This window comes from Phoca vitulina, unplaced genomic scaffold (assembly GCF_004348235.1).
Source record: "Phoca vitulina isolate PV1807 unplaced genomic scaffold, GSC_HSeal_1.0 scaffold4, whole genome shotgun sequence".
Lineage (NCBI taxonomy): Eukaryota > Metazoa > Chordata > Mammalia > Carnivora > Phocidae > Phoca > Phoca vitulina.
The window spans coordinates 40916399-40935264 of NW_022589707.1; the positions used below are offsets into that span (position 1 = coordinate 40916399).

At 41.0% G+C, this 18866-nt stretch overlaps 1 protein-coding gene across 1 annotated transcript; it reads right to left on the minus strand.

Moving 5' to 3' along the window:
- Positions 1–17935: 17935 nt before the first annotated feature.
- On the minus strand, positions 17936–18578 carry LOC116630479 (40S ribosomal protein S23-like). Its single transcript, XM_032401201.1, is given in 2 exon segments — positions 17936–18144; positions 18347–18578. Coding segments are annotated over 2 exon segments (441 nt in total).
- Positions 18579–18866: the final 288 nt, after the last annotated feature.

An 18866-nucleotide genomic window follows, 5' to 3' on the forward strand; every position in this document is an offset into this window, starting at 1 on the left:
TCCCATGGTTATAGAGATTATTTGAAAAAATAAAATCTTTATTTTTAATAAAAAATTTAAAAAAATAATTTTTTTTAATAAAATAAAATAAAAAATAAAAACAAATTAAAAAAAAAATTCCCGGCTCCATATCTCTCTTCAACTTCTATTGCCTCTTGTCTTCACTTTCACAGCCAAACTTTGCACTATTAAAAAGCATTATCTATATTCCACTCCACCATTTCCCACTCTCTCTTATCCCACTTCCTTCTGCATGCTGCCCCCATCACACCAAAACAGGTTGCGTTAATACCATGATGTACATAATGTGCTCTAGACAGGCAAATCCATCTTAGTATCCAGGTACATCCCATGGATGCTAACCTGGTTTCTGACCACATCTCATGATTTACCTGGGACTTAAGAGATCCATGAGAAAGAATTTGAATTTTATCTGTATCGGGGAGTTTGATCATTCCTCTGGTTAATACCCATCCTATTCATAAAACATTGAAACATTTTTCAGGGGCTTAAAATTAGGAGTTGGGGGAAAGTATTTGTAGATTATTGTCATGGCAGTAACCAATTTGTGGTCTCTCAGTTCTAAATTCACCCTTTTTGCCTGCTCTGTGAAAATGCATCTAGGTTGATGCAAATTTAATGTTTTCTTTGCCAGCTGGCACAATATTAAGCTTGGTCAGTAGAAAGTGCTGGAGAGACATTGGAGTAGAGAAGGATTCTGATTCCTGGTTCCTGTATACTCATTCAACAGATTCCTGCAGTGCACATGACTTCAGTGTCAGCTAGTGCAGCCTACTCAAGTTTCCAAGGGTCTACCTCCTGCAGCACAGGGGGCTTCTTAAGTTGCTGATTCCACTGCAGGGTAGCTAGCAGCCCCAGCACCCAGCACCCAGCAGCTTTACCCCCAATGTTCCCTTCTAAGCAGTTTTGTGGCACAGTGCCTGCAGTGTAGATACTTCTCTATGAACACCTTTCTCTAAAATCCTGGAGGGTAGATTTCCAGCAAGTTCCACGTAGTGGCTATCCAGCAAGTTCCAGAAGGTAGATTTCTGCCAACTTCTAGGGGGTGGATTTCCACCAAGTCCCACTAACTCAGCAACTCAGGTACTTTTTTTTTTTTTTTTTAAGATTTTATTTACTTATTTGAGAGAGAGAGAGAGAGCGCGCGAGCATGAGTGGGGGAGGGGCAGAGGGCGAAACAGACTCCCCACTGAGCAGGGAGCCTGATGAAGGGCTCCATCCCAGGACCCTGGAATGACAACCTTGAGCCGAAGGCAGACGCTTAACTGACTGAGCCATCCAGGCGCCCCTCAACTCAGGTACTTCTTTGTGGGACTATTTCCTTCAGTGACTCATAGTCATGACCTCTCCAAGGTCTGGATCTCTTGCTTGGGCATGTGTCTCAGCCAGGGGGATAGTATCTGTTCCTTATATCTGCGATTCTTACAGTCTTTTGAGTTCCCTTTACTCCTTACTAGCCTGGTTACTCCAATCCCTTTTTATAGCTAAGAATTTTATTAAACATTCTCTGTTCAAATCACTGTGTAGTTCTCTTATTAATTGGACCCAGACTGATACAACCACTATGCCCCTTCCCTTAGCGTCATAGGTAGAACCTGTCTTGATTATTTTTCCTTCTTCCCCTTAAGTAATGGCTCAGTGAGTTAATTTAGTTCTGACCAGCTAAGGTTATTGCCATGTAGCTTTTTGTTGTACTGCAAACTTGTACTGCTATTTGATGTTAATTATGATGCATAGGGGCTAGAATTTCTTCTTCAACATATAGTTTAGGTTGTAGAACTCAATGAGCAATGATTTATTGCCATTTAGCATTGGGTTTCCTAGATGAAAGAAATGCCTTTATTCCCAGAAGAGACCATAGCTATGCTGATCCTGCCGTGAGGACAAAGGGAAAAATGAAATTATTACTAAGTACTTACGTTGAGCATCTTTAGTATATTTTATTGGTTAATTGTGAAAATTGACTTTTGAGGTTGGTTAGTATAATACAGCAAGTTCTAAGAAGCTAAGAATAGATAAAATTCCTCTTCTGGAATCCTTCATTGTCTATACTTTTCCCTTCTGTTCAGGTACTCTTTCTCAGGTTCAACAACCACTACCCCTCAGGCAGCAAGCAGTCTTGTACAGGGGAACAAAAGAAGCTTAGGCTCAATATTAACCTCTGTGACTATGAGGGACTTAATGCAAGTATGAGGATCTCAAAATAAGACTGTGAGCCTGAAGCAATGAACCTGTCCTTATAGGTTTCCATGCATCTGTGGGGAAAATCTCTGTAGAGAAGGGACCCTTTCTGTACTTTTAAAAATCACAATTGCTGTCATTCCAGGAGAACTTTTTTTTTACCCCATATCCAACTATCATGCTATTTTTCCTCTTCCCTTCCCAGCTTACATTCTTTAAATAGCAATCTATATGACAAGACAATGTATTTGAGATATTAACCTAATTTGGGGGGTATTTCCCCCTTCTATAGTTTGTCACTTTCCCAAACCTTGCCCACTATCAAACACATAGATTTTTGCCATAGGGGAAGGGATATAGAAGGAAAATCTTTCTGGCACCTGTTTCCAAAGTCTCAAAACCCCAAACAGGGAAAGGACCTAGGATACAGAGAAAATGGCTTGAAACGAAGCCAGGGACAGGGGAATAAATGTGGAGGGAGAACAGAGAGCATACTCTTCTCCAATTGTAAAAATAGATTTCTCTGATCTGGGGAAAGGTGGAAGGGTACATCTAGGTGGACAAAACCACTCAACCCGTCTGACCGTCCTGGGTCTCCAAATATCCCCTGCCACATCTTAGCACTGAGTAATATTCCAAAATCCTAACAAAACTGGAATTGAGGGACCCAAAATAGAAATTGAATTGGCGGACTACATCAACAAATTCTTTTTTTTTTTTTTACAGACTTGAGTTACAGGCTAATAGTCATACTCTACATGTTCAAAAACCTTGCATCCCCACTTCTTCACTGACTATTCATTCCTCACCTCATGCATGCTCACCCCCACCAGTCCACTGAAAGTTCCTATGGTAAGGTCATCAATAACCCTCAGATTTCCCAACCAAATTTTCAATTCTCAGAACTTACCCCACAAATGTTATTGATATTATTGTCCCCTCTTTCCTTCCTGAAACTTTTTCCTACCACTCCTCTGTGATGCAATTGCACTCTAGTCTTCCTTCTATTTCTCTGAATACTTTTTTTCAATTTCATTTGCGCACTTCTCATTTTGCAGTTGCCTCCTTAAATACTGGTCTTCTTCAGAGTCCAGCTTTCTGTACCTTTGGCTTTAAAATCTCTCCTATTATTATTACATATTTTCAACTGCCAAATAGCCTAATACTGTTGTTAATAACTACTAGATCTTCAGCCCAGGCTTTCCTCCTGACATCAACCCTATGTACACATTGCCACTTGGGTGTCACACGAACATCATAGACTCAACATCCTGTCAGGAAACAGATAACACGCTAAAGAAGTGACTGAAGAGAGGTTAGTGAAGGGTTTGAGAGATTCAGTAAGGATTCTCTAGCAGCAGAGGGGAAGCAGTCCTCGTGGGGAACGAGGCCTAAAGGCACTGGGGAAGGAGATGTTACTTGCAGGTGGAGAAAGGGCTGTCTGACAGAAGCCATGGCCACACCCATGGCCATCACACCAAATCTCTTGCTGCTCCCACCCATTGGCCAACCCAACCTGAAGTCAGAGGTCAAAGGAGCCCAAGTGACTCAGTCCACAGACGTCAGCTTCATGGGGCACAAAGCAGTGGGGTAAAGGGTGGAGAAGAGCTCTGGTGGGGCAAATGGAGGCTCCTTAACATATCACCTCCGTGAATGGTATCACCAGTGACCCAGTCTGTCCATCCAGGAATCTGAGAGTTTTACTCAACTCCTCTGTCTTACTTCCTCCGCTATATTCATACTTTATTTACAAACCAAATCCTGTGCATTTTACTTTTTGAGCATTTCCCATATTCATCCCTTCCTTGCATCCCCATCCATACTCCAGCTCAGGTCCGTGTCTCTTCCCACCCTGATAAATCTGTGCACCTCTTATTTAGTCTTTCAACTTCTAGCTTCTATATCAGTTGCAGAAGCAGATGACTTTTGTGATTGTTCTTGATCTATCAACATTTGAACCACCTTACTATTTCTGGAGCATGCCCCACCCTATGAAGCAGGCCAAGCATCCACTCTAGAAACTGAAATGCAAGCTACATGCTTTCCCATACTCCTCTGTCATCAGGGCATGCACTACACCAGTCAGATGCTTACAGAACGCATTCTGGCCCAGGAGGGGCAGCAGCTTCGTGGCAGCTACGTTCTGTCTCCAGAAGAAGACATGACAGTAATAGTACCATCAGAGGGTTAGCAGAACCAGCTATAAAGTTTGTGGGGGCAGGGAGAGGAGCTCTTCACAGGGCATGTTGGGCATATGACTTTCAAGCTTTCCCAAAGGATCTGTGAACTACTCACGATCTTTTAAATGAAGACCTTTTCTCCAGAGTTGGTTTTGAATTAACCAGAGTTGGTTTCTTTCTAGAAATTAAGAACCCTGACTGATGGAGTGTATTTTTGAAATTAAAAGCCTTCCTGGGGCACATGGGTGGCTCAGTCAGTTAAGCATCTGACTTCAGCTCAGGTCATGATACTGGAGTCCTGGGATAGAGCCCCGTGTAGAGCTCCCTGCTCAGCAGGGAGTCTGCTTGTTCCTCTCCCTCTCCCTCCCCCCACTTGTACTCTCTCTTTCAAGTAAATAAATAAAATCAAAAAAAAAAAAAGAAGAAGAAGAAGAAGAAGAAGAAGAAGAAGAAGAAGTCTCTCTCTGCTTTAAAAAAGAAAATAAATAAAATAAAATAAAATAAAATAAATAAAAACCTTCCTAATTGGGGCACCTGGGTGGCTCAGTTAGTAAGCATCCAACTCTTTTTTTTTTTTTTGTAAAGATTTTATTTATTTATTTGACAGAGAGAGACACAACGAGAGAGGGAACACAAGGAGGGGGAGTGGGAGAGAGAGAAGCAGGCCTCCCGCAGAGCAGGGAGCCCGATGCGGGGCTCAATCCCAGGACCCTGGGATCATGACCGGAGCCGAAGGCAGACGCCTAACGACTGAGCCACCCAAGCGCCCCAGCATCCAACTCTTGATCCCAGCTCAGGTCTTGAGTTCAGGATCATGAGCTCAAGCCCCACACTGGGCTCGATACCCAGCATGGAGCCGACTTGAAAAAAGAAAACAAAAATCTTCCTGACTTTATTTACAAACAATTTCAAACATATAGAAAAGTTAAAAAAATAGTAAAGATATACTTGCATACCATCCAACTAGATTCAACAATTAGTAATGTTTTCACATATCTTCTTTACCTGTGTGCATGTGTGTGTATATTTTTTTGCTGAACATTTGATAGTTGCAGGCACCTAAGAAAACGAGTAATAGTTCCATAATATTCTCATATATCTGGACTGTATTCAAATTTTCCGAAATGTCCCCAAAATGCCTTTTGCACCTATTTTTTTTCAAGCCAATACAATACATTTAGCTATGTCTGTTCAGTGTCCTTTTGTAATTTAAAAAAACGTAATTTAAAAAAAGGGGAATATATGGACTTTGGGTTTTCTTTTATTGATTTCTACCAAATGACTGACAAGATAAATATCGGAACTAACAGTTATTAAGCAGTAATCACATGCCAAGCTTGGTGCAAGATGTATCAATATGAATAGGACAAGGTCCCTGACCTCAAGGATACAAGCTCTCTGTGTTTCTCCAAATACACACAATTTGTTTGTCTCACGTTTAACCAGCTCAAGGAACAGATAAACACAGGGAATATGAGTTAATCATTTCCGTGGCTCAGATCCATATCACAGAGTGGGAGAGCTAAGCGAGGCTGCTTGCACACATCTGATAATTTATCTTCTGCTACTTCCTGAATCCTATACGAACTCTCAGCCCAACAGTCAAAGATATCACAGCCTGATTCCAATCTAACTTTCCATCCTCAACCCTTACCATTTCCTCTTACAAACTCAAACTGGACCCATGCTTTCTGGAATATGTTTCATGTTTTCCCACCTGTACATTCCTCTGACATGCTTTCCCCTCTATGTCTTTCTTCAAACATCCACCTGTATTGCAAGGCCCAAAGTGTATACCTCACCTCAGTGAAAATGTTCTAGCCTATTTTTTAAAATATTTTTTCATCTCTGTATATGTGTACATATACATGTGATATTTATGTAATACATGCACAAGCCTTCTTTATTTGGTCTATTAAAAGCTGTTTTTAAATTTGTAAGAAAATTACCTTGTAGTCTGGATCAATGATTGACAGGGTGTCTAATCTGAAGAAAGGAGGGTAGAGATTTAGCAATTATCTGCTCATGTGATAAAGACACGCAATTGAAAATATAATGAAAAAAATGTCTAAATTACCAGCTTATTTACATTGACCATATCTTCAGGGTGATATATAAATCTTCATTTTCATTATAAAGAGAGTCAGCATATAGATTTTTTAAATTCAATTTGCTTAAGCTAAAAAACCAAAAAACAAAAACAGTTCACCCATTTCTCCTACCTACTTAAAACTTATCATTAAAAATAATGAAGAAGTTTCCTTTTCAGAACACTTTTAATACTCTCCAAAATAGTCCAACACCTCAGACCGTAGTACAAATACTGTCTTTGTCACACAGCTAAGGTCACATGTTGTTAAAATTCCTTATTAAGGAAAAGCCTCTCTGTGTGTTTTCGATTTTCATTTTTGACCCTTAATTAGAAGTAATGAAGTTACCCCATTTACAGATTACAAAAGCTGCCAGGACTCCTGAAATTACTAGACAGAGTGATGAAATCCGTGCCTTTACTCACATGAGGTCAAGTGGTAACACACATAATTCTACACATTTAGTTGGGAATTTGTGTGCCTCCCTGTCCCCATCTGTAAGGAAGAGGCTAAGTGAATCTAAGGCGTGATCTTTGGCAGCTTTATGCAACACAATGGCATGAAGAAAAACGTTTAGGAAAGAATACATTCCAATCCCTGGTATCTCTTGGTAGGATCACTACATTGTCAAACAGTAAAGAAATGCTTAAATACAAATAAATAATGCTTTCCTTGAATGAAGTCTCCTCTCTATGGGGTAATTATTGGGTATGTACTTGGGAGTTCCAAGTTGGAGTGAGTGTTTCATTTCTCACTTACGGGATTCAGCTCACCTCTTGGCACCCACGATGCAGGAAACAACAGATTCCAGATGCCAGAAGTACACTCCTGCCAGCAGCCCGCCAATGGCTGTGCAGATGACCCACCTGACGCCTTCAGACACAGCTCCATGCTGAGCTGGTTTGTTTGAGTTCTTTACTTATTAGATATCTGATACATACCAAGGAAGTCACATAATTTATATCTGAGCCTTGAAACATTATACTAAAGCATGAACACACCACACAAACTTAAGGAGAACTAGAACATTATCCGTTTTTTGCATCTACCTACCTCATTCCTCTGCCTCCTCTTCAAAAGTAACCCAATCCTGAACTGTGTTTATTTTTCCTATAAAAAAAGGGGCGGGGAGGGGCACCCGGGTGGCTCAGCCGGTTAAGCGTCTGCCTTCGGCTCAGGTCATGGTCTCCGGGTCCTGGGATCGAGCCCCACATCAGGCTCCCTGCTCTGCGGGGAGCCTTCTTCTTCCTCTCCCTCTGCCTCTCCTCTCCCCCTGCTTGTGCTCTTTCTCCCAAATGAATAAATAAAATCTTTTAAAAAAATAAATGAAATAAAGGTTTAGCACAGATATATATACCTTTAAGCTTTGTATTGTCTCATTTTCCTTGTTTTAGGCTTTATAAAAATGATATCATAGTTACTGTAGTCTTCTGCAACTTGATTTTTTTTCACCCGAGGGTATGTTTCTAAGATTCATCTGCATCGTTACCCGCAGCTATAGATCACACATTCATTTTCACTGTTGTATAAAATTCTTCTATTTAACCATAGCACCACTTTTGAAGTTGTTCTAAAGTCCCTGGATATTTGGATTGCTTAGTTTAGGTTTTTTTGGGGGGGGGTGGGGTTGGCTGGCTGGTTGGTTGGTTTTTACCATTTTGAACGAAACTGTTAAGAATGTGTCTCCTGGTGAAAAGATGCAAGAGGTCTTTAGGAATAAGACCTAAGAGAAGCACTATTGAGTCTTAGGGTATGTAAAAGTTCGATTTTACAAGTTAGTGCCAACATTTTTCAAGGCGATTCTATCACACTTTCACCAGTGGTATGTAAGAATTCCTGTTAATCCACATTCTCATCAATACTTGATATTGTCTTTCAGAACTGCCTTTTTTTTTTTTTTTTTAGACATTGCTTTTTATCAGCCTAGTAGGTAAAATAATATCTCATTTGGGATCAGTCCTGAGCTTTCTTCACTTTGCGTACCCCTGACAACATTCCAAGTCATCCAGTCTTGGGATCCAGCTTTGGATCTAGAAGGAATTGAAGGAGGTGGGGAAGGATGGAAAGTTCCATGTTGAACCACGAAGACATTGACATTTGTACAATTGACCCCTGCAAGAGCATTTCCTGTGAGACTCAAGGTTATATAACATGTACATCATTCACTGAATTAATATTTTTATTTTCACTTATGTGCCAGACACTTTGCTGGGCTTAGAAAAATTGCAGTGAATGACAGACAAGGTCCTTGCCTCTTTGAGCTTATATTCTCATCAGGGAGGAAACAGACAATAAACAAATGAACACACATATGACATAATATCAAAAAGTAAAGATCAGATTTGGGGCCACATAGGCCAGTGCTCAAGTCCATACTGTACCTCACACTTGACCTCTCTGAGCCTTGGTTTCATTTCCTATAAATAACAATTATTCTCTTGCAGGATCATTGTGAGGATTGAGAGCTGGTGTATATAAAATTTCCTAGTTTAGTGCTGAGCACAAAGGGCATTCTTTCCTTCTTGGACACTTTAAAAAGAGCCTGGGGCAAGGAATTCAAGGACCTCAAGGGTGGGACAATCTCAGTCTCCTAGCTTCCTGGAGGTGAGGCTCACAAGGCAACACTCCTGCTAAATGGAAACAAAAGCCTATGGATCTCTGCCAGCCAGCTGCCGACTGTTCATTTTATCCAGTTAACCACTGATCACCGTCTCTCACTTACTTGAACTGATCTTTTGATTCTGATTCTGCTTTTGTCCTCCTCTGTGAGGCTGTGAAACTTAGTATTGAGTTCTGTTCTTTCCAGCCACACAATCATCCTGGCCATTTTTTTGGACATTCTGATAACCTAATTTAAAAATCGATTTTAACAACTAGGAAAAATATATATGAACCAGCCTGGAAAGGCTGAATACTAGAGAATATTGGATAATATTAGTGAATTATTGATCAATTTTTAAGTATGGTAGTGATATGGTAGCATGTCAAAGAAAAGTGTTCTTAACTTTGGAAATACATACTCAATATTTATATGACGTCTTGAATTTGCTTTCAAATAATCCAATGTGAGGAGGCGGAGTCTGGTACTTCGGTTTCAGAAGTGTAGAAGCAGAGTAATGGATACATGGGGTTCATGATACAATTCTACTTTTGTATATGTTTACATTTTTCTATAATAAAAAGCAAAAATGATGTGAAGATGCTTCTGTTGTAGATTATGCTTTGCATGTTCTGTTACTTCTGCCTGGAATGTTGTTCCTTCAGATAGCCCCATAGCTTACTTTTTTGATTTATTCCAGTCTCTACTCAAATGTTACCTCCTTAGTAGGGCTTTCTCTCATTACCTTAATAAAAAAGCATCCCTCTTCTGCTTTACTTTTCTAGCCCTTTATCCTGCTTTGTTTTTCTTTACAGCACTTCTCACTTGCCAATATTTGCCATATTTTCCTTTGCAAAAATGTAGGTTCCATTAGGATAAGGCCTTGATTTCATTTATTGCAATGCCTCCATGCCTTGGACAGTGCCTGGCACATAAGGGAAACTCAGAAACTATTAATTAAACAAATGAATGCACATGTTAAACAGCAGAGAGTCCCCATAAAAGCCAGATCAGAACTCTTGCTGTATTGAGTACCTTTATCTACCCAGACTGATCTTCTGTCCAAAGTTCTATTCATACATTTAAGGATGAGAGAAAGCACTTTGTAAATGCTAAGGTGCTATATAGGTTTGTTATCATCATTCCCAATCCAATTTGGGGCACTAAAAAGATATAACCAGATTACTACACTGAGGTCACCAGGTCTGCAATGTCTTAGAGAAGCTTCCATTGTAAATCAGCTCTTGTCAAGGACATTGCCTAGAAGTAAATGTACTCGGGCTAATTTCACCCTTAGAAACATAGACAGTTGAACAATTGAACACTGGAGTCTCCTTTTCCTGGAGATAATTTAACCACCCTATCATTCGAAGAACATAATTTTGGATTGCTTTTCCGATAGAAGTGAATTTACTCTGGGCTCCTTACAGCTGTAGACTGGGCCTTTTCCTACCCAGTACTGCAGATTCACAAAAAACTGACCAGGCCTCAGCCATGGAACCAAGAAAACCTGGGTCCTGGCTTCATTCACCAAAACCAGAGCCTTGTAGGACCCATGACTCTAGTTCTCTTTCCTTTACCCTGTTTAATGTGACAACAGAGATTTCTGGACACTCTTACCAGACTTCCTTGGTTCTGCTCCTGGTATTCACCACACCTCTTTTGAGGCCATTAATAGCGGGAAGTATCTACTGAGCCAGAAGACCTTAGAGCTGCCCATTCCCCAAAGACCAGCCCATAAGCAGAAGATAAACATCACCAACAAAACCTAAGTGTCCTCTTTATGAAGAAACAAATTTTGGAAATCACAAGTTTATTTGAGGACTTCAAATTTAGCATATTTTACTTTAGAGAAATAAATGTATATCTCCAAGATTCTAAGAACAATCAGATTGCAAACATACATAACACATGTGTACATGATATCCAAGACCTTTCTTATCTGAACTACCCTTATAATAGAATGTTACATAATCACTGGGATGATACCTAAAAGGCGAACAAGATTTTAATGTGACAAACTGTTAAATATACTAACATTGCGTAAACAGTGTTAAATAAACATTTTCATAATGTTTGCTTAACATTTACTTTCAAGATTTCTCTGCCTACAGAATAGACCCATGATTAGATTCCCACATCTTGTTAAGGCTGACTGATGTGGACTCTGGCTCTTTTGCATATAAATTTTTATGGAAAAAAGTCCGGGATCCTGGCAAAAGCCATGCCACTATAATAATGGTGACGTATTTTCAATGACTTCCATGAAAAAGGAAGCACACAACAAAAAAACACGGATAGCATGACAAATGACCAATTTCTTTCTTTCTTTCTTTCCTGAAGATTTGATTTATTTATTTATTTATCAGAGAGAGAGAGCGAGAGAGAGAGAGAGAGAGAGAGAGCACAAGCAGGGGGAGTGGCAGGCAGAGGGAGAAGCAGGCTCCCCGCTGAGCAAGGAGCCTGATGAGGGACTTGATCTCAGGACCCTGGGATCATGACCTGAGCCGAAGGCAGACGCTTAACCGACTGAGCCACCCAGGCGTCCCCAAATGACCAATTTCTACATCACATCACACAAAGGTAGAGCTAGGAGGAGACATGCAAGAGCCGACTGGGGGACGGAAATGTGATAGCAGGAGCAGGAAGAGGCCAGGAGTTCCTCTGGTGCTTTCAATCTCCCTAAGGATAAAATGTCACACTTCATATTCAAAATTGAATTATTTTCCACAGATGCTTCCCCTTGTCTACCAACTAATCCCTACAAAGATTTCAGGGCATGGAGGGCATTCAATGATCAAGAAACATTGAAAGGGGCACCTGGGTGGCTCAGTCGGTTAAGTGTCTGCCTTCGGCTCAGGTCATGATCCCAGGGTCCTGGGATCGAGTCCCGCATTGGGCTTCCCGCTCAGAGGGGAGCCTGTTTCTCACTCTCCCTCTGCCTGCCTGTCTGCCTACTTGTGATCTCTCTCTCTCTCTGTCAAATAAATAAATAAAATCTTAAAAAAAAAAAAAAAGGAACATTGAAGGACACAGGAAGCAAATCCATAGAAGGATGGCTGAATAGTAAATAGTTCATCACTACCAGGATATTTGACCCAGGAGTCTATTTTATGCTTCTCTTGCCCTATGCTGGATGAATCAATGCAAATCATACATATATATTTAATTTATCATGAAATAGTTCAGACATTCAAAAAAGTATAAAGAATTGTAAGTACCTACGTGCCCTTAATCCAGTTTAAAGAATAAAATTTTATCAATGCAGTTGTAGGCCCCTTTGTACTCCTCAGAGATTGCATTCCTCTCCCTACAGAGATAATTAGTATTCTGAATTGTTTGTCATCCCATGCATTTCTTGAAAATTCTATTTCATGGGCGCCTGGGTGGCTCAGTTGGTTGGTTAAGCGACTGCCTTCGGCTCAGGTCATGATCCTGGAGTCCCTGGATTGAGTCCCGCATGGGGCTCCTTGCTCAGCAGGGAGTCTGCTTCTCCCTCTGACCCTCCCCCCTCTCATGTGCGCTCTCTCTCTCTCTCATTCTCTCTCTTTCAAATAAATAAATAAAAAAATCTTAAAAAAAAAAAAGAAAGAAAATTCTATTTCATGCCAGCCCCGTGGAAGTTATGAACACACTCTTTCAATTCTAAAGCTTTAGGGCACTTTTTAAATTGTGCTAAAAATATCTCTCTTATTGCTCTAATAAGTTAATACTAAAAATATTTTTAGCATAATATGAAGCTTTCTACAGTGTATTAATTTTAAATGAGTCAATTAATTGGTAGTAAATATCTTAAGTTAATAATAAATTTGAGTAATCTGGGGACTCTGTAGATTAATAGTTTTTATTTTACCTTTTTTAAGAACTTAAAAAAACCCAGGCATTCAAAAGTAGAAGGAATCCTTGATTGTCTGGAGGTTGGCCAAGGTCCAAGCATTTATTATCAACGGACAGTAGCCAGAATGTAATTCTTTAAAGGGACTAGTAACTAAGAGCTGTACTCTATACTCTTTAAGGTGGGTAAAATTCCCAATGAACTCAGCCTTGTACCTGACACTCCCTAACAATAATTAGGCATGTTTCAGAATTGTATGAATGCTTGTTAACCAGCAGGGCACCATTTAGTAAATCTCTGCACCATTATAGTCATCAAACAGGCCTGTCTGCTAGACACCAAGTACTTTTGCCAGAGTGGCAGAACAGCTGATGCACTTAGGAAGGGCATTGTTTTAGACTAGCTCAGTAAAACATGAATTGGTCAAATGAACACAGTTTCTTTTGTAAAGGGCCAGATTAATGAAGCATTGTTGGGAATTAGCAGCGAGGATAAGCTATAGTCCAGTGGTTTGGTTTGTTGGTTTTCAGTTCCTAGGACAATGACCTGGTATTATTAATTCAAGCCCACAATCTTATATCTAAAACTGAAATCTTTTTTTTATGTAAAGATTTTATTTATTTGACAGAGAGAGACACAGCGAGAGAGGGAACACAAGCAGGGGGAGTGGGAGAGGGAGAAGCAGGCTTCCCGCTGAGCAGGGAGCCCGATGCGGGGCTCAATCCCAGGATCCTGGGATCATGACCTGAGCCGAAGGCAGACGCTTAACGACCGAGCCACCCAGGCGCCCCTAAAACTGAAATCTAAGGAACTCTGGAAGCTGACAATTTGTTCAAAACTCAGTTGATGTCAAAACCATATACTACTCTGAATTCATTTAGCGACAAATCATCACTTGAACTGACATTAGGCGACTTAAAGTCTTTATTTAAACCAGTTACTATGACTATTTATATGTTTTACTGCACAAATATTAAGGGGTGCCTGGGTGGCTCAGCCGTTTGAGCATCCTGACTCTTGGTTTTGGCTCAGGTCATGATCTCAGGGTCCTAGGATCAAGCCCCATGTCAGGCTCTGTGCTGAACATGGAATCTGCTTGAGGATTCTCTCTCTCCCTCTCCCTCTGCCCCTTTCCCCCGCTCATGCGTGCACTCTCTCTCTCAAATAAATAAATCTTAAAAAAAGAAAAAAGAAATATTAAGGTATTTGATGAGGGGGTTTTGCTCCAGACCCCCTGGAAATACTGCACAATATATACAATTACCATTTTAATATCCCCAAACTTCTGAATTATAGAACATAGCTGGCCCTACAGTTTTCAACTTAGAGATTGTCAAACCACAATGGCTCCCACCGGTTTACTAGCTAAAGTGGGCTAGAGCTGTTAGTCCTTTCACTACTCCATTGTACGCTCACATCAGCCCTATGATTCAGATAAGCACATGTCTGCATCTTCACTGTTGTATTAACACACATAATGGAATGTTGAATAAGTCTTCCTGTTGCCTCTGATTGCTGAATAAGGTTTTTCTTGTTTCTCATGGCCCCAAAGGTGAGAACCTTAAGAAACTGAGGAAAATAGGTGTTTGTACTTCCCACCTTCAATTCTGAAGAAAGCCTTCAGGTATGTGCTCTTAGATCTTGCTAAAAGCACAGCTAGGTTTGCTATTCCAACTGTCACTCCTAACACCAGCAGCTTATATATAAAAACCAAAATTCTGGAAGAAATACCAGGACTGTGAGTTCCCTCCCTCCACCATTGGTTTTTTTTTTTGGCCCTGCTTTTTCCTTTCCCATCCCCCACCCAGACCAAGTGAGGACACTAAGAGAGCCACCAGTAGATTCATACATTTGGGAAATGCCTGCAAGAAGAGAGCCATTTTCCAGCTGAAGTTATGATCATGCCCTGGAATTGCTTATCTACCTTCTATGCCTATCTGAATAGAGGGAGAAGGAACTGGGGACTGATGACAAGGAGGAGACAGGGGACATTTGAAGAGCAGCCTGCTCCTTTGCTAAAGAATGCTTGATGTACTCAGAGATAGCACTGTTTGGGGGTTAGCTGATAAAACATGAATGGGCCCATTGAAGTGCTGTTGTTTTTTTAATTAGTCAGATTCTAAACTGGTAAGGCAAGGATGTGGGCATTTCTCTGGTCGAGTGTACAATGACAAAGTTAGGCAGGCTGGAGCTGTCTTGTGGGTACCCCACTCAAGAGAGCTGCCTCTGGGGCAAGAGCAACATCAAGGGGGTTAGGAGGGTTATATGAGGGAGAGAAGAAGGAGTTGATGGACTTGAAAAATGCGTCAATCTGGTTTATCCCAAATCAGAGGAACAAACAGTGGAGACCCCTACTATAGGGTCCCCCAAAGAACCTCGACATATGCTCCACTGGATGCCTGTTTCACAGAGAGCATCTAGAGTCAAGAGACGACACAGCACAAATTAAGTAACAAGGTATTTGCCCCTTTTCACTGCCTTTGCCTTTGCCACAATCCAAAGAGGAGAAAAGGACCTGGAAGTGTATGTACATGTGGTCTCCCTTTTAGGTTCCCTCACTTCGATATCCATGGTTAACCCCCTTACTACCCTCCAACCCATTCCATCCTTTCCTCCAACCCTGACAGAGAAATTGTTGTTCTTGGCGCTCTGGCTCAAGCATGAACAAGAGAGCACTGTTTCTCTCGGCACAGCAAAGCAGGCTGGAATTTTCCAAAAGAAACTGAAGACAAAGAAACACAAGCAAAGAAAACACAAAGTTCATAAGTATGGTCAAGCTATCAATAGCTACAATAGCTAAACAGTGCCAAGCTCTCAACTGTTCTGTCCCACGCCCTCTCCGAGAGTCCTGTCCAGTAGAGAGAAACCCTATGTCACATCTTCCACAAACCTTCTCTCCACACCTTTCTTTGTTTCCAAAGCCTTCTTAGAGGAGGGTTTGAAAGACTTTTGTCTGAACAATGGGTGATACATACATAGATTAAGAAATACCACACTTTCTAAGCTTTTGAGTCAGACAGACCTAACTGGCTTTATGAGAGTACCTCACCTCTCTGAACCTTATTTTTTCTCATCTACACAGCACCTACCTGGTAGAGTTGCAAAGTGCTCACACAAATGCTTGCATATGGTAAGTACTCAAAAAGTGTTTGCCAGCTTAGGGAATATAGTGAATGAAATTGTAGTAGCACTGTATGGCGACAGACGGTAGCTACACTTGTGAGCATAGCGTCATGTGTAGACTGGTTGACATCACTATATCATACAACTGAAACTGTAACATTGTATGTCAACTATACTTCAATTAAAAAAAAATGTTTGCTATTATCATCTTATTCAGTGTAGGAAGACAAAGCTGGATGGTTTCAAAAACCACCCCACGTTGTCTTCCTTCTTCTCCCTATATATTATGTCTCCATCTCCCCATTCGTTCTCACGTTCTTTCTACACTCATGGGTAGGTAAAGTTTATTTTTTCATACCTGAATATATCCAACAGGTTGCCCTATTGATTTGAACAAACTATACTATAGGTTTATGGGAATAAATCATATAAAACTCATTAATCCACATATAGGAGAAGCTTAGCTTTTTTATTTACAGTTCTAGCCTGGCATCTGGACCAAAGAACCTTAAGACCATGGCACATTATTACCTCCCAGGACTAGCTGGACATTTCTGTCTGTTTCACCTCTGAAGGTCATCTTCATTTCTAAAACCTAGAGGGTGAACCTCAAGGTCAACTACTCATCATCATATTTTCCCCAATTCGTATGGCTCATGTTCAAGCAAGTGACCACACCCTTCCCATCCCCATGCAGGCATCAAACAGACCCAGGCTGAAACCTTGGCTCAGAACTAAATTACTGACATTAAGTGCTTAATCTTTCTAAGCTTCGGTTTACTCTTTGTGGAATTGTGATTAGGGCATCTCCCTAACAGAGCCTTTCAAGATTAAATGAAAAAATGAAATGTCAGGCACTGAAGACACAATAAATGGTGGCTGATGTCATCACTACGTGTTTACCATGTTACAATTACATTATCTGACCAATCAAGTGGACAATTTATATCCAAAGATTAAAAAAGGAATTTTTTTTTACATAATCTCTCATTCACGTGGAACCTAGTCAGTAAACCAGTGGTTGTCAACAGTAAGGTTCATAAGAGTCATGTGTTTACCTCTGAACCCTGATAAATGTCCTACTCACCTTAGATAGAAGTACAAATAGCACATTTATGGACCTGGATACTATTGATTTTCTAATTAGGGACCAGCTTTATTGCCAACTCCAATCACATGATTAAACAAAATTGCCCTACATTTATTGTTTTTGGAAGCCTGTCAATGAAGGTAAAGAATTTGACTAACTACTAATATGTCTACATTTCACACTCACATTTAGTATCTGGGGCCCCGTGCCCCGAGTCTTTGTTTCCACCCAAAGTCCCTCCTGCAAAATGCAGCCATTTCTGCTCCATAGTAGGAGGTAAAAAATGATTGTTTTTTGGTTTTTGTTTTTTTTAAAAATGTTTGTTAAATAAGTGAATCCACATTCAGAAGACGGCTACATAGCTCTTGTGTGGCCATCTTGTTTGAACAATGAGCAGCTCATGGATAGCAGACATGGCATGCTGTCTTTGAAATATACAAGTGGGAGGCAGAGCTGTGTTTCTGAGTCAGACACACCTAGACTGGAGGTTTGTGACCCTGGGAAGAGAAGTGAATCTCTTTGAGCCTCTTAAAGAGAGAGAGAATGATAGCACCTGCATCCTAAATTGTTGGGAGGATTAAATGAATTGCTGAGAAGTGGATAGCTTTTAGGAGATAGTCTCTTGGGTATGGACCTCACATCAGTCCCTGAGGTTGCCCAGCCTCTCTTAATTTTCTTCACCATCCAGTTTCTGAGCAGAGATCCGCCCTAGCTGACCTATATGGAGAATCATGTTTATTTCTGGGCATTTAAAGAGGACTATTTTTTTTTTTGGCTTATGAAAATTTATTATTGTCATGTTTTCACCATCAAAACTTACGATATTGGTCTTTCCTTCTTGCCTTTGTATAAGGCCAAAAGAGAGACATTGGCTATTTGGACAACCTTAAAGTGAACTCCAGGAATGTCACCGACAGCATGACCTTTGCGACCCAGTCCAGCAACCAGAACCTCATCATTTTCCTCAATAACATTCAAACACCCATCATTGGGTACAAAGGCTGTGATTTTTTTGCCATTTTTTTCTTTTAAAGATTTTATTTATTTATTTAATTGAGAGAGAGAGAGCGAGAGAGGGAACACAAGCAGGGGGAGTAGGAGAGGGAGAAGCAGGCTTCCCGCCGAGCAGGGAGCCCGATGCGGGGCTCGCTCCCAGGACCCTGGGACCATGACCTGAGCCGAAGGCAGTCGCTTAATGACTGAGCCACCCAGGTGCCCCTTTTTTGCCATTCTTGATCAGCTGGACCCTGACACACTTCCTGATGGCAGAATTCGGCTGCTTGGCTTCAACTCCTACTTTTTCCAGCACAATTCCTTTTGCATGGGAAGCACCTCCAAAAGGGTTGGCCTTCAGGGCTGTGCCCAAATGGGCTTTCTTGTACAGTTTATCATGCCACTTCTGATCTCATCAGTGCCTGCGGAGCTTCCCCACAGTACGGAGACCGCGACACTTGCCCATCCTGCTGGCGCCAAGGGCCTGAGCAAAAAAGCTTAAAGAGGACTTTGACCAGGATTATAAAACTGGCATGTGAAAAATGGATTTTTATTTATTTATTTTTTAAAGATTTTATTTATTTATTTGTCAGAGAGAAAGAGAGAGAGCACAAGCAGGGGGAGTGGCAGGCAGAGGGAGAGGGAGAAGCAGGCTCCCCGCTGAGCAGGGAGCCCGATGCGGGACTCGATCCCAGGATCCTGGGATCAGGACCTGAGCCGAAGGCAGACGCTTAACCGACTGAGCCACCCAGGC